Source organism: Dipteris shenzhenensis, chromosome 30 (genome assembly GCF_047967505.1).
Source record: "Dipteris shenzhenensis isolate YYH24624 ecotype China chromosome 30, Dip_SZ_1.0, whole genome shotgun sequence".
NCBI classification, from domain to species: domain Eukaryota; kingdom Viridiplantae; phylum Streptophyta; class Polypodiopsida; order Gleicheniales; family Dipteridaceae; genus Dipteris; species Dipteris shenzhenensis.
Genome location: NC_141625.1, coordinates 22006199 through 22022928, shown reverse-complemented (window position 1 = coordinate 22022928; position 16730 = coordinate 22006199). Strand labels below are relative to the sequence as shown.

The window sequence follows — 16730 nt, the reverse complement described above, 5'->3', positions numbered from 1 at the left end:
CTGATCGCCCTCCCCTGAATTGGATTGCCTCAAAAATCACATTTTTGATTATATCTGCGATTCTGTTGAGCTTGGTTCAAACTTCAGCCACAGGCCACAAGCTCACAGAGGGCTTCTCCTGCTGCACTGACAATTTGTGAATTGGGTTGCCTCAAAAATCACATTTTGGATTATATCGGCGATTCTGTTAGAGACCATAGCCAGAACCGCAGAAGGCTTCTCCTGCTGCAGTGGCAATTTGAGTTGATCATCGGAAGGGTCAAGCCCTCCCCTGAATTGGGTTGCTTCAAAAATCACATTTTGGATTATATTGGCGATTCTGTTGAGCTTGGGTCAGCCATAGCCACAAACACACAAGGCTTCTCCTGCTGCAGTAACAATTTGAGTAGTACCCACCTCTCTGATCGCCTTCCCCTTCATTGGTTCGCTTCCAAAATCACATTTTGCATCATATCCTTTCTTTAATTGGGAGGGAGATTCTGAACTTGGGGGCCGCCATAGCCACAAGCACCGAGGGCTTCTTCTCGTGCAAGCTTCGCTGGAATTGAGTCGGCGTCAAAATGGCGTTTTGGGCAGTTATGATAGAGGCTTCTGTGAGATTGTGAGCTTGGGGCCGCCATAGCCAGACACAGATAAAGGCTCTCTCCTTTGCTGGTGGGTGGTTCATCAGAACAAATGCTTGGCCATCCTCTTCTCTCTCATGACCTTCCCCTGCTGCATTCAGTGCGCCTCAAAATCACATTTCTTTCACACTCCATAATTCTGAGCTTGCCTTCCGCCATAGCCAAGCTTGAACAGAGGGCGATGCTTTTAGCAGAAGCGTTCACCGCAATCTGGCCACTATTCTCTACTCACCTTGCCCTGAAGTGCACGCTTTTGGAGCGTGTACCTGGATTTGCCCGACCATGGGCGACTGTAGAACTGTGGGAATCAGAGCTTGGCGAGTGACTGGATCATTCTTTTCGAGATTCCATATGTGATGTCGGACTTTTTTTACAGTTTGAACCTCGGATTCATCTCTTTACGGTTCGAATTTGTGTACTCTGATCCTCCAGCTTCCTGCAGGCGCACCGATTGGAAGAGCTTTTAGCTTCCTGTTTGCTTGCAACACTATCCAAAAAGCTTAACATTTGGTGTTTGAAGAAGCTTCTCTGTAGATTGCAATCTTCTGGGGTCTCGAATCATCCGTTGCAATCTTCTGGGGTCCCTGATTCATTCTCACAGCGTCTGAATTTCTCTTTTTGTTCCTCAATAATTTCTCTCTCTCGGATTCGCGCCTTGTTTCGGAGTTTGCTATGTTCTCCAATTGGAGCAGATCGTGACCTGAATGCTCTTCTTTCCTGGGTCCCTACAGCATGATTCTCAGCTTTTGCTAAGTGAGTCACACCGCACCGCATCTTGCACGAAAAGTCTTGGAGGTGACTGGCGTTCGGGAAAACGCAGCGCCAGCCAATGCCTTACCACTTCCGAGGTCCTGCGCTCTTAAGGTCTCTCCTCAACCTCGCTTTTGTGCCCCGTTACATCTCGCTTTGTTTAAGTATCTGGATGGGGCTATGGAGCTGCCATTTTAAAGTCTCAGAAACGCCTTTGCTGCAATACGCCTAGGAGAGTCGTTCACTGTCTACGTTGAGAGAGAGGAGAAGACGAACTTTTTCATTCTGCATCGGACTAGAAAAAAAGCGCAGAAGCAATACTTTACTTCGGCGCACTCTTGGAACTTTTTGTGCTCTGCGTGCTTGTGCGGTCTCTCGCGGCGGATTAAGCCTCGTCTGACAGCCTTGCAATTCACTTGACATGGCTACACTCTGTATACCCGTAAATTGAGTTGTCCCCGCTTCGGGCATTTTTGTTCATCAAGGAAACTGCACAGCGCACGGGGATAAGTGCAGGTCGCCAGATTTGTAGTTGTAGTGTCTTTATCGACTGTCTTAGAAGTCTGTGAGGCTTATCACCGTGATGGGGTCCTAACATACGTTTGTTGTTGGAACAATCTGTAGTCTCGTGAAAAGAAAATTCCGGGCAGGTGTTGAGGAGGGTTGAACATGAAGCTTACGTCGGCTCAAATGATGTATCGTGGTGGAATACCTCGGGCCCAGGTAACTCTATTCTCACGTTTAAAGTTGGAGTGCTCAAGTGACTGACAGCAGTAGTATCGGACGTTTATGCTTGCCTTGTCCTTGACGGAAAACCGCAGGTTGAGAGTGCAGCTTGCTATTGTGGAGGAGACGTTGGCCTAACTCTTGCAGAAGCCAAGAAATGTGTGCCGGGAACTAGGCACTGCATTCAACCCGGGATAAAACCTACCATTCATACTCCAAGGAGCAAATCTCAAAGAAGAGAACGAAACAAAGCGCCAACATCGTACATTCCTGGGCTGCCTGATGATCTTGCTATAGCATGTTTGATCCGAGTTCCCAGAATATTTCATTGCGTTCTTCGTCTTGTATGCAAGAAGTGGTACCGATTACTGGCAAACAACTATTTTTACTCGTTAAGATACAAGCTAGGGATGGCTGAGGAGTGGATCTATGTGATAAAGCGTGATCGGGATAACAGGATTGGCTGGCATGCGTTTGATCCTGTCTATCAGTTATGGCAACCACTTCCACCTATTCCTCCTGAATTTTCTGAAGCCCTTGGGTTTGGATGTGCCGTCCTCAGTGGATGTCTCCTTTTTCTATTTGGGGGCAAGGATGCCATGACTGGTTCTATGAAGCGAGTAGTCTTTTACAGTGCCAGAACCAATAAGTGGCACAAAGCATCAGACATGCTTCGCAGACGCCAATTTTTTGGATGCTGTGTTATCAATAATTGTCTGTATGTAGCAGGGGGGGAGTGTGAGGGCAGCCAGCACCCACTGAAATCGGCAGAAGTGTATGATCCAAACAAAAACAGGTGGACTTTCATAACTGACATGACTGCTGCCATGGTGCCCTTAGTTGGAGTTGTTTATGGTGGCAAATGGTTTCTCAAGGGTAGTATAGGCTCCCACCGGCAAGTGATGTGTGAGGTGTATGTGCCTGCGACTGACCACTGGTCTCCAATTGTTGATGGGCCTATATCAGGTTGGCATAATCCCAGTGCTTCTCTCAATGGGCAGCTTTATGCACTTGATTGCCGTGATGGTTGCAAGTTACGGGTTTATGACAATGTAAGTGACTCGTGGAATAGATCTGTGGACAGCAACCTTCATCTGGGAAATTCCAGAGGCTTAGAGGCAGCAGCATTACTTCCTCTTGGTGGCAAGTTGTGCATCATTCGCAACAACATGAGCATCTCTCTTGCAGATGTTGCGAATGCAGAGGGCCCTGGAAAGAAAGAGCAACTGTGGGAGACCATAGCTGGCAGAGGGCAGTTGAAGTCTTTTGTTTCTGACCTGTGGACAAAGTTTGCCCGAATGGGGAAGAAAAGTCACATTGTTCACTGTCAGGTCCTTCAAGCCTAGCGGGGACTAGGGCCTAAAAGTGTGCTCTAAACTGGCTTCTCATGCTTCAAGCTTTGAAACGTTGTTGGTGCTATTTTGGGTAAGTTATAGTCTGCTTATAACGATTGTCATTTGAGTGTGTGCATTTTAAAAGCTTATCTTCTATGGGTTTAGACTTCTGTTTTGTAAAATAAGCTTTGCTAATTTTTCCCTAGTTGTCCTTGTTAGTTCTATTTAACATGCCTCACAGAGGGATGTTGATCTTTATGGGACTGGTCAAGGTCTGGTGCTGTGCTGCTCAGACAATTAGCACTACTATTAACTTTTTCTGTATGTTTGAGCATTTTTTAGGATAATAAGATTGTCGAACTCACTCTAGATTTGAAACTTAACAGTATTCTAATTTTAGTAACTTGTGTGCCTTGATCAGTGTGCTGGTGTGTGCATCAACCAAGTCAAACCGGTTTGACTCCAAGCATCACTGATGCAGATGAAGCCTTAAATTGTTGAAGCGCTCACCCTAGCTGCGGCTGCTGCCAAGATCGTTGTTGCCTAATGTGAGCTGAGGCATTGGACTTGAACTGTATTTGTATCTCCCCTCCAACTCCTGTGTTTCTTCCTCTTTCTCCCGTCTCTCCCTTCCCCTTATTTGTGGGTCATGGCATCGGGAAAGAGTCATGTGGGACCCTGCTTTGTGGTGCCTTCCTGTATCTCTGTGTTTCTTGCAGCTGTGCCTTCTGCTGCCAGTGCGGCTGCCTGGGCCTCAACTCCGTATTTTGCTACCACGGTCACTGCAGTGAGCGTTCTAGATTGTCAAAGATGATGCTGAGGAATGAGGGCAACGCTTGATGGTCAGAAATCTTGCACGAGGGTGAGAACTAAGGAAGGAGCGGTAAGGTGCAGCTATGAGACTGGAACTTCTGGAGATTTTCATGTAGACTCACATGGAAAACGGCTGTCAAGCAAGCACAGTGCTGGCCATAACAAATTGGCTCCTGTTCTTTGAAGTAAGGATTGTGTCACTTGTTTTGCCAGACTGCTGGAGGTTTTCATGTATCGGTGCTTCTATGGCATGCCTTGTCAACAAGCAAAAAGAATGCTGGTGGCTGTAGCAAAATTTTCATTTGTTTGGAGAGTGAAGCTGGTGGCCAGTTTGTTACACTGTAGGTTGACCCAATTGAGCTCCTCTGAACCCACCCGACTTCTTGAGAGCATGCAAGTGCCCCATACAGGCCCCCTTTCAGTTTCAGCTGTTGCCCGCTCTCTTCTTTTGCATCTGAAGTGAGTGCTGACTTTGTTTGGAGACCTACAGCACAAGCTGTAACTTCAACCTGCAGCTCTTCTTTCAGTTGCTGACCACCCAGCCTTCCAAGGACCTGATTTCTTTGTAAATACCTTGCTGTCTACGGAGCAATGCTACAGAAGCAGTTTCTTGGCAGTCGCTCTGGAGGTCACTGAATCACGCACCAAGGGTTTGTGACATTAATTTAGTCATGCCCTGCAGCGATAAAGAGTTTGTGCAGAGGTCAGGATGTTTTTATTGGATGAGCTTTCGCCACAAGAAATCTGTCTTTTTAGCGGGAGTACATTGCATAGCTGGTAATATCTGTGCAGGCAGGTAGCTTCCTCTGCATTTTAATCTGCAGAGGTCAGAAGGTTCTTATTGGATGAGCTTTCGCCACAAGAAGTCTGTCTTTTGTGTAATATCTGTGTAGGCAGGTAGCTTCCTCTGCATATTAATGTACATACCTCTGTTTTTGAGACTGTATTTTGTTTTACCGGCAGGGTTTGTTACTGTCCTTTAGAATGGCTGTCAGCTTTTTCATTTTACATTTTCAATCGATCCCTTTTTTGCAAATGAGTGGGGATGGAATGGGACACATGATATACTGCAGTTAAGTCTGGGTCAATGGTATTGAAATGTTAATCCAGGTCTTATTGTATGTGTTGGAAAACATACCTACAATTGTATGGTATATAGCAAAGCTAAGCACGACATGTAGATATTACAATGTCCTTGCAATCAGCAAGAGAACAAGACATCTAAAGCTGATTAATTTTCTAGAGTACATAAGGAGATAGATAAAGAACATATTCAGAACTGGAGAGAGAGAGAATATGCAGATGTACCGACAATAGTAGGTCTCATAAAGATGTAGAAAACCGTAAACAGCAATCTCCAACAGTGTATCTACCTGTGCAGCGAACTCTGCTGAGGGTAAGACACCACCACAAGTTTCGTATGCTCCACTCTCTGCTGCAGATCTCCAAACTGCTGCGTGCCTCTCTGACAGGCTTCAGTAGCTGCTTCTGGTTGAGCTCTGCTAGCTGCTCTCTTGAGTCTTGTGCTCTCCTTATAGCACCTGGTGTGCACCAAAGACGTTTCCTAGTATGGGCTGAGGGTTGCTCCACATGAACTAAATGCTTGTTAGGTGTGGGGAGCAACGGAGTTCAAAGAACTGAAAGTACTTGCAAAATGGATAATGAAGAAAGTACAAGATTGGCCAATATATGGCCCTAAAGTCAATTGGTTGATCAAGTCAACGTATTGATAAAGGACTAGACCTAACTAGCCTACATACCAGCGCTAAGTGCTAGCAAACTCTCTCCATGGTATGCCTGAAGTATCTTGGATACATCTCAGGTGTACCTGGAAACTAGGTCATGGTTGCACATGTTCGTCCAAGATGGATATAGCAGCCTATGATGATACAGGGAGATCATTATGTAATAAATGGTACAAAGTGTAATGCATGTCTAAAAGCTTCATACTTGGGTTGTGGTAGAGCCTTGGTGAAGAAATTTGCTAAGTCATTCTCTGTGGGAATGTAGGACAGCTGGATATCTTCAGTTGCCAATCGCTCTTGAACATAATCATAGTTGTTCCTGGCTTTGTATAAGCATGTCCTGGCTTTGTATAAGCATGAAACACGGGATTATGCATAATGGCCAAAGCACTTCGGTTGTCAGTGTAGATGGTAGTTGTGAAGGCTGCCTTGTATTCAGCTACACAACTGAAAGTAGCAACTGAAGGTTCTGATTGAACTAGGAAACAGTTGCCACTGAAGGTAGCACGAAACAGTTGCCACTGCGCCACACATGGCTGTCATAACAACTTGCCCAATCATTGTCCGTGAATTCATGTAAAACTAGTGAAGACTGATCACCATAGAAGAGTCCTAAATGTTGTGTGGCCTTTTAAGTAATGGAAGAGCCTTGTGTGTTGGGCTTGTGCATGTACTTGCTTAACTGGGAAATGACATGAGGCCTGGTATGACATAAGTATATAAGGTAGCCCATGCTTGCTGGTAAAGACTGGCATCAAATGGGACACTCATTTCCTCGGAGAGCCAAGGTTCCAATGGAGTAGAAATTGGCTTACAATCCTTGAATTGGAAGTGTTGCAAGAGCTGTCCAATATATTTGGATTGACTCATGATTATGCTCTCCTCAACAAATAGTAGTGCAACTTGCCCATACCTGACATTGTAAAGGATTACTGTAAATCTGTAATTTTTTGCTTGGGGGGCCTAGTGATAAAAATGTCAATTACGTAATGAATTAAAATCAGAAATTTTGATTTCACGCTTCCGGATATAAATAGTGGCCTTTGTAAGGTCGTTCTGCATAGCGAAAAAGAATGTATCTTGGCATAACATGCATGTGGTGCTAGCAAAGGGCCTTTTTCAGTCGATATACTCGATTTTCAAAACCTTCAACCCCAAATCTTGGAGGTTGGGTGAGATAGACATCTTCCTATAAATCCCCATGAAGGAAATTGGTCTTAATGTCGAACTGGTGTATCTTCAAATGCTTGTGGGATGGAAGAGCAATGACGCACCGAAATGGTCGTATTGCGTGAATTGGGAATGAATGTGTCCTCAAAGTCAATGCCATGTTGTTGGGCATAGCCTTTTACAACAAGACCAGCTTTGTAACGGTTAACATTGCCATCAGCTTTGCATATCAATTTGTACACCTACTTATTCCCTATGGCATGCTTGCCGGCAAGCAAGTCCCAAGTGCCATTATCATGAATGGAATCAAGTTTAGCTCTCACCTTGCAAATGCATAAAGTACATTATGTAGTATTATAAGTAATACTAAAGAGTAAAATATCTCAAATTGACTATGCAAATCTTAGTAGATACGCTACTACACAAGAGTAATTACATTTGCTTGTGCATTAGGATGTTAAATAGGTGGAAAAAATACATAAACTTCTATGTTCATGGGTGGAAACATTATCATTTGACATTACTAAGTTTGTTAGATCCATTCGTATGTATGCTAGCAAAACCTGCTAGTTTATAAGTTCATTTTTTTTCTTGGTTTAATACACCCAAATTTTGAGATTACGAAGTTTGTTAGATCCATTCGTATGCATGTTAGTTTGTTACATGTGTGAATGCAACTTGTCTAAGTTTATTTCTTTCTTGGATTTCCTTGGATATGTTTGTACCAGGTCCAAGTTCATTTCTTCCGATGCATATCTATACCAAGTCCATTTCTTTTGGTGCATGTCGTTTTGGGTTATTGGTCTAATACACCCTTGATTTACTTATTATTGTAGATACATCATTGCCAAATTTGGATGTGAAGTACTATAACAAAGCATATCTAATCGCCATGCAAATAGGAAGCCAATTTTTTTGGAGAAAACTTAATCAATTGAGCTTTTTTGTTCTTGCCAATCCTTCCTCTTATTTCATCTACTCAAAACCCCTTCTCTAACTGCACAATCCATCGTATTGCTACTCAAGCATCATTAGGAGTTTACTAAAGACATGCTTAGGTCACTCTTGTTCTATGCACAAAAGATTGGTTCCCCATTGATTGCCCATCTAATCTAGTCAAGCTAGTCCACTCAACTCTAGTTTGATCACAAGCAACCTATAAAAATAATGTCTTTTTTGCCACACCCTCCCCATTCTAAGCAATCCTCTCTTCTTAAAACTTATAAAAAGTCAAAGCAATCTAATAAGAGATTCTCGCGAAAGAGGGGATCTTTTCCAATGTACAAAAGGACTAAATAGCCATGGGAACTTACAATTCTCTTAAAAAACTAGTAGAGGTAGAAAAGATGAGGAAAAAGGGTAGACTTGTTCTCTGTTGTCTCTGTGCCAACATGGACTTAGGTAGAACAGAATGTGTGTGTAGAGTAGCGGCAAAGCTCTGCTTATACTTGCATAAGGCTAGAAATAATCCCTTTTGGAAATCCAACTTGCATGTTCTACATGCAAGTTCTAAATACGATTCCTACACGCAACTCCTACATGCGAGTTCTACATGCAATTCCTACATGCAACTCTTACATGCAACTCCTACATGCGAGTTCTACATGCAAGTTCTACATGTAACTCCTACATGCGAGTTCTACATGCAACTTCTACATGCGAGTTCTACATGAAACTTCTACATGCAACTCCTACATGCTAATTCTACATGCAACTTCTACATGCGAGTTCTACATGCGAGTTCTACATGCAACTCCTACATGCAACTTCCATATACAAGTTCTACATGTAGAGAGAGAATGTCTTACAATTCCTACATGCACAGAGAGAAGCTTTCTAACTTGTATAAATACCCCATAATGGAATGAAGCCCACAGTCTTTGGGGCATTGTGTTGAGTTCTACTTTGGTATTCCAAGCAATGGTCTCAAGTGTCCATGCTTCCTTACACTCCATGTCCAAAAGCATGTCCTAACTTTGCAACTCCTCCTCCCCTCTTCTCCAACCTTGCAACCCATCCTCTCCCTCTCCTCCTTCCTCCTCCTCCTCCCTCTTTCTCCTCCTCCTCCCTTCTCCTCCTCCTCCTCCTCCTCCTCCTCCTCCTCTCTCCTCCTCCCTTCTCCTCCTCCCTCCTTCTCCTCCTCCTCCTCCTCCCTCCTCTCTCTTCTTTCCCCCATGCTCTTACACCTTCTTCCTCTCCCACTCCTATGCTCCCCCTAAACCCTTAGTTCCTCAAACCTTGCAACTCCTCCTTCCCTCTCCTCCAACCTTGCAACCCATCCTCTCCCTCTTCTCCTTCCTCCTCCTCCTCCCTCTTTCTCCTCCTCCTCCCTTCTCCTCCTCCTCCTCCTCCTCCTCCTCCTCCTCCTCCTCTCTCCTCCTCCCTTCTCCTCCTCCCTCCTTCTCCTCCTCCTCCTCCTCCCTCCTCTCTCTTCTTTCCCCCATGCTCTTACACCTTCTTCCTCTCCCACTCCTATGCTCCCCCTAAACCCTTAGTTCCTCAACCCTTAATCTCCATGATCTACACGGGAGATGAGTTCTCCACCATGTACTCTACTCTCAACCTTGGAACCTCTTCTAAACTCTGGAACCTCTCCCTAAACCTTGGAACCTCCTTCTAAACCTTGGAACTCCTTCTAATCCTAGAACCTCTTCTAAACCCTGGAACCTCTAAACCTTGGAACTCCTTCTAACCCTAGAACCTCTTCTAAACCCTGGAACCTCCTCCTAACCCTTAAACTCCTCCTAAACCCTGTAACCCCCAATGAAGACGAAAGCCTTCATTACCTCAATCATGATGATACATGTTCCTTTTACACATGCATGCACTATGTTTGCTTACCACACTTAAGCCTACGTCTCACCGGAATACGACTCGAGGTCCTAAGCTACACGTATACTATAACGACAACCTCGATATATCTGTAGGTGACAAAAAGCCTCGGAACCTTGCATACTGAGAATACTCTGCTCTTCCTGCGGAAGCCGTGGAAAAGAGCCAATATTTGGCGCCGCTGTCGGGGAGACTAGCATCTCAAGTAACGAGTAAACATACGTAGGTATGTGTAAAAAACAAACTACTTCGAACTTTCATGAACACATTACTCAAGAGCTAGGAAAGCTAAATTTTTTCCAACTCAAGTAATAAATAAATAAAAAATCCCTAGCTGAAACTCTTCGTTATCGGTTTAGGAAAATGCATGTTTTCTGAAAAAACAACACCTTAAGGAATAAATCAGACCATGTGATGGTTGTTAGAGTGTAGAGCTTGAAATTCTGAACATTTCTCCTTTTTACAGAAGCACATTCTGGCATAACCACCAAAAGTTATGGGCAATTTAAAGGTTCTAAATATCATAACCCAAAAGAAAAATTCTCCCTAGTCAAACTTGGACAAATTCAAAGGTGCACATGTGTTTGACTAAATCCACAGCTCCCCCTCTTTCCCTATAAAAGAGCACCCATCCCTCTCATACTTTTTCTTTCACATCTTGCCTCCATCCTCTTCCCCATTCTGAGCCCTACGCAAGACACTCCTCCCTCTCCATCGACCACCACCCTACTTCCATCCTCACATGGTAAGTTACTTCGAGCCCATCTCGCAATAGCGATAACCTAGCCATCCACCCACTATCCATTGGTCCTCAACAATCCCGTTACATCGAGAAAGACTTGGAGAGCGTTTAGGTGACCATCTCTTCCTCCCTTTGGATTTCCGTCAAAGTTTTCCATTTTCTGTCAAAGTTTTCCATTTTCCGTTTTCCGTCAAGTTTTTCTTTTTTCCTTTTTTTCCCCTCCCCCTCCTCCATCTCCCCCTCCACCCCTTCCATCTCCACCACCCCTTTCCCCCCCTTCCTCCCTCCATTTCCCCCCTACCCCCCCTCCATTTGCACCACCCCTTCTCCCCCCCTTCCATCTCCTCCATCCCCACTCCACCCTCCATCCCCCTCCTCCATCTTCCCCTCCGCCCCCCTCCATCTCCACCACTAACCCCCCTCCTCCACCCCCCCTTCCATCTCCTCCACCCCCACTCTACCCTCCACCCCCCTTCCATCTCCTCCACCCCCCTCCACCACCACCCCCCTCCTCGATCTTCCCCTCCACTCCCCTCCATCTCCACCACCAAACCCCCTCCTCCATCCCCCCCTCCACCACTAATCTGCCCCCCCCCCCCCCATTTCCACCACCCCCCCCTCCCATCTCCATCTCCACCCCAACTCTTTCCCCCCCCTCCCTCTCCACCACCCCCTCCACCACTCCCCCACCCCCTTCCATCTCCACCATCTCTTTCCCTCCCCCTCCCCCTCCCCCTCCCTCTTCTCTCTCTCTCTCTCTCTCTCTCTCTCTCTCTCTCTCTCTCTCTTTCCCTCCCCCCCCCCTCTCTCTCTCTCTCTCTCTCTCTCTCTCTCTTTCCCCCCCTCACTCTCTTCCCCCCCCCCTCTCTCTCTCTACCCCCTTCTCGCCGGCCGCTCCACCCACTAAACAACCCTTAGTTAGTAGTTAAAAGCAAGGGCCTAAGACCTTGCTTTGGCAAGGAGCAGCGACGCCCACCCTGCCAACGATGGTGCTCACCACCGCCCCGCGCCCCACCGCTACCGTGCTCGCCACCATGCCACGATGCCCGTGCCCTCCACCATCCACCCCCCGCACCCCACCTCACCTCACTGCCTCGCCCCACCGCCCGCTTCCTCCCCCCTCCCCTCCCCTCCACTCCACACCTCCTTCCCCCTCACTTCACCAACCCCCCTCCCCTCCTTTCCACTCCACCCTCCCCCCCCGTTCGCGAAAAACCCCACCCCTCACAGACTCCCGTCGAAGAGCAACCCCCCTCTCCCCCCACGAATTTTTTTAAATTAATTAATTATTTTAATTAAAAAACCCCCTAACCTAACCCTAAATCTAACCTTAGTTAGATTTAACCTAGGTTAGGTTAGTTTAACCTAGCTTTGGTTAGTTTAACCTAGGTTAGGTTAGTCTAACTAGGTTTAACCTAGGTTAGTTACTAATAGCTAGGTTAGTTTAACTAACCTTCAGTTAACTAACTGTAGCTAGTGAAACTAGTCAGGTTAACCTCCCAGTTACAGTAATTGAGGAGGATATAGGCTAGTTAATCTAACTAGAATTAACTTGGTTCAAACCCCTCAGTTGGACTTAAAGTCCATTCACACCACCCTTAAGAACCCCCCCCAAAAAATGGCCAATTTTACCGCTACTTCAACACTTCGTATTGCGCCCGTTTGGGACCTAAACTCGACCCCGTTTGAACTAAAATTTCACACACGGAAACACCACGCTACGAGGCATTTTTCCAGCCCATTGCATACCATTTTGGCATCCCTAGTACTCGCTCATTCGTGCCCCCGTGCGAGCATCGTTTCGCACAAATTCGCTCGTATCTTCACGCTGTGACCTCCGATTGATGATCCGTCTACATCGGCACATTTTCCTACACACGTAGGACAATCTTAGACACATTATTAACATGACGGTCCCTCCACAACCTAACACCACTCTAACCCTCCCAACAAAACTACATCCACACCTGCACTTGTGGCGATGAAGACACCCTTTGCAAATCTCGCCCAATCTGCATGCAGCTACGTTCGAGCCAATGCCTCCGACTCCAACGCTTGCCAAATTCGCATACAACTCCATTGCAACTACCGCCCCCGGCAATCCTCTACCCCGAATCCCCCCTGAGATTCAATCACTCCCTTTAACTCCTCCACGCCACATGGTTGGACGCCGTCGCAATAATGATGGGGATATCGACCTCGATGCAGAGGCTGACAATTTCTTTAATCGAAGAAATAATAACACTCAAGCCAAGTGCCCCTTGGGAAAACTAGAACTTTCCAAATATAATGGTAGGGGAGATCCAGTTCAATTCATTTAGCATTTTGATGCTACATGCCGAGTAGGTGGAGATCAATCCCATGAAACTAAGGTGGCTTGGTTTCCCATGGCCTTAACTGATGAAGCGTCTGAATGGTACCTAGACCTTCTAGTGGAAGAGCGTGCCACATGGGACCTGCTTCAAACAGAATTTAAAAGACGCATTCAAATAGAGAGGCTACAAGATGATACCGCTCTCCAACTAAGCAAGGTCGAACAAGGCCGTCGAGAAGATGTACGCATGTACCTGAAAAGATTAATCACCAAATGTGACCCATGCCCAGATGCAAAGTACCTCACGGCCTAGTTCATTGCAAGACTAAGAAAGAAAATCTGAAAGGATATGAAAAAGGTAAGCAGCTAGAAACATTCAGTGTTGCTCATGCGGCAGCCATTGACATCAAGGATGGCATGACCGACTTAGACACTAGCAATGATGACGGCAGATCTAGTACGCGAGATAAGCGCTCGAAAAAGGGCAAATCAAAGTCCACTGCCGAAACATCAAATGAAGATCGCCTAGAGGCCATGACCATGAAGTTGAAAGAAGACATGAGGATTGCATAGAATGGGTTCTGAAGCCAGAGCACTCTTGATTTGTGCAAACCCATGATCACAATCCTCATCCCAAGAGAAATCAACCCCATCTTTTAATAGCATAGTCATGGGACGCATCAAAGTAGCATATTGATCAATGAAGCGGCAATAGTATCCTGGTAGATTGACAAAGGAGCGTACTTGACATTTGGTTGTTGGCGGGGAGAGCTTGAGGATAGCTTCTACCTTATCGGGATTAGGCTTGACGCCCTCGGATGAGACAACATGTCCCAGTAACCTCCCTTGAGTGGCTCCAATGGTGCATTTATCAGGGTTGAGACTGCCATTCGCATCATTGACCCTTTGGAAGGCCAACCTAACCTTCATGACATGCTCCTTACGTGCCGAGAGGCCAATCATACAACAAATGAGTGCCTGGTCCTAAGAGCCAGGATCACTGCACAAACAAATCCACCGCCAAGGTTGTGGTGCCGTATCTGCGTCGTCGGCGGCCATGATGAAAACAGTTGCATCTTCAACATGCACAACAACCCGCCTCGACCTCAACAGTACCAAGTGGCACCCATGCCAGTGTACAGGCAACCGACACTTGCACAAGCGCCCCTAGCTCCGAGGCTAAATTCTGTTCCTGTTCGGACACAAGTCCCACAACTACTCAAGCATCTGAATCTACGACCATATCCAAGAGCACCAAATCTAGCTCCTCAAGCAGTTCCAATACATCAATTACAAGCTGAGGAAGTAGACTTGTCATTTGAGTATAAAACAGAGTACCCAATGTACTATGTAGAAGATGCAGAGGGTCTAATAACAGTTTATGCAAATCAAGTATGTCCCAATACATATTGAGCACCAATCAAGTGCTACAGTTGTGGCGAAAATCACCGGATCGTAGAGTGCTCTCATTGTGGTAGCCCAGGTACTTTCCAACCACTCTACAGAGATTGTGGCATAGGACATGCCTGTATGGATTGTCCCATGAAAAATAAAGTCCCACAACAGACAGAGGTTAAGCTTAACATCCCAATCGGCATCATTGGGGTGGACCATCAAAGTCTAGGTCCGGCAAGTGTAATATCACAACCTATAAATGTAATTACATGCCAACAGAAAAAGACCACCAAGGACCCTAACATTCCAATCCAAAAAGCAACTTCTTAAAAAGAAAGCACAAGTGCCTCCACCTCTGCCAAGCAATGAGTAGCCGAGCTCATCCACATCAACTCCCGAGCCTCAAATAAAAGAAGCTCCATACCCAAACGTAGAGGTGGAGAAGGCTTGCTTTCAGGCACTTCAATAATGGGTACAAAAGGAACAAGCTCAATTTGAGGCTGAGAAGCAAGCTCAATTTGAGGCTGAGAAACAAGATCAAGACCCAATCCATGACTTGGCCCCACAAAGTATTAATACTGTACTTGAGCCTCTATTCCAACAACAGACTCCACAACATAATGTCCTGCCACGTCAACTTGAAGGAGCTGCACTCTTTAGCATCCTGAGTTGCCCTATGTCAATTCCCATCGGAATCCTCCTACGGAATTGTCCCAATCTTTAGGAGAGTTTCAAACGATGGATTGAACTCGCAAATTCCTCTCCACCTATGAACGACATCGAAGATATCCCTGTGCGGATGGGTGAGAGAGATGACATATGCAACATTACTATGCCTTTGATCCACAAGGCATATAATGAAGTCCAAGCCATAGTGGATGGTGGAGCAGGTGTAAATGTCCTATCAAAGGAGCTCTATGAAGAATGGAGTCTCCCACCAATGCAAAAGGCTAATTTCAACATACGCCTTGTCGATGATTCACAGGCTAAACCCTTGGGAATAGTGAATGGCGTGTCCACAAAGGTCGCAGGAGTCTGCTTTTCCCTTCAATTCACAATCTTGGATCTCCCCAAAAAATCCTATCAAATCTTACTGGGATGTCCTTGGTTACGAGAAGCATCAGTCCTCCATAACTGGGGAACTAATAGATTGACAATCCAGAATCGCGACACCACAGTCAGGTTGAGTGTGGGAATAGGAGCTATAAAATCAATTGTGCCTAGAGCATTGGATGACACATCTTCAATGACAATCTCAAGCAAATCAGCTCCCTTGCAATAGCATGCCATAGTGGGCGATTCACAAAGCAATGTAAATAACTAGATACAAACATTGGCAACCATAGACAACTGTCATTCATTAGACCCCATCTTCTCACAGATAGATGCTAAGGCACTACAGGTAGATCCTCCACTCACACATGAAGAACCAATCAATCTAGAGATGCCATTCTTTATGGCTAACCTCGAGTGGGATAATGAACCTAAAGAAGATACCCATACCAATGATGACTCAGATTCTGCTTGGGACCTTGAAATAGAGGCTGAGAATAATGAAATTGAAGATCAAATCTTTGATAATGACTTAGCCATTCTGCATGCCCTAATGGCAGTCGAGCTCCCAAAAGTTGAACCTCCAAAGTTGAATAACAAGCAGAAGATCCCGCAAGAAAGCTGAAGGAGGAAATCGCAAAAAAGCCAAGGCCGAACACTTCAATGAATTCGAACGAGTCCAAACAAGGATTGTCGAATTGTATGTTGCAAAGCTAGCTCCCTCAAAATCAAAACCACCGCCTCTTGAATGTGGTCCCTTGAGGGACTGGAAGGAGTATGTGCAACAAATGAACCCTTACTTAGAAACACCTTACCAATGGAAAAGCTACCCCATAGTTCCCAATGTAAGAAGTTTTAAAAATATAAGCCACATGTGCGGATGAAGCTCGATCAAGAGACTTCAGAAAAAGAAAGCCAAAAAGAGCCTAACAAATTGGTAAATGAAACTATGCCACCTAGTACACATGGCACATGTTAGGCTAGTTCAACACCATCAAAGGCCGATTGTCGAGAAGTGTCAGAATACTTCAAGAATTACACAAGTGGCAGTGCGCCAATAGCAATGCCAAGACCACTAAGGGAATCTGAAGTTCAAGAAACTGATAGCATTGGAGAAACTCCAATCTATGAGGGACCAGCAAAACATGCACAATAAACCTCGCCCTTGAAGGGGAGGAAGAAAAACTGGTTTTCATTGGGAAACAACTTTGACAAGAAGATGAAACCAAACCC

The 16730-nt window shown here is 45.6% G+C and overlaps 1 protein-coding gene across 4 annotated transcripts; it reads left to right on the top strand.

Moving 5' to 3' along the window:
- The first annotated feature begins 228 nt into the window (after nt 1-228).
- LOC147881843 (F-box/kelch-repeat protein At1g55270-like) lies at nt 229-5198 on the top strand. 4 transcript variants are annotated; one of them, XM_087401407.1, is made up of 4 exons: nt 229-1487; nt 1998-2096; nt 2195-3524; nt 3855-5198. In XM_087401407.1, the coding sequence occupies exons 2-3, from the start codon at nt 2043-2045 to the stop codon at nt 3443-3445; spliced, it is 1305 nt and encodes a 434-aa protein (XP_087257533.1). In that variant the 5' UTR covers nt 229-1487; nt 1998-2042; the 3' UTR covers nt 3446-3524; nt 3855-5198. The 4 variants fall into 4 exon arrangements, with proteins under 4 accessions (XP_087257533.1, XP_087257532.1, XP_087257534.1 ...); XM_087401406.1 differs by lacking the exon at nt 229-1487 and adding an exon at nt 1558-1889; XM_087401408.1 differs by lacking the exon at nt 229-1487 and having other exon boundaries at nt 1558-2096; nt 3855-4431; nt 4592-5198.
- The last annotated feature ends 11532 nt before the right edge of the window (nt 5199-16730 follow it).

Bases quoted from the DNA above. Each gene is read 5' to 3' on its own strand.
- LOC147881843 (XM_087401407.1), top strand. From the start codon at position 2,043: ATGAAGCTTACGTCGGCTCAAATGATGTATCGTGGTGGAATACCTCGG. The intron at 2,097-2,194 runs GTAACTCTATTC...GGAAAACCGCAG, and splicing joins GTGGAATACCTCGGGCCCAG to GTTGAGAGTGCAGCTTGCTA.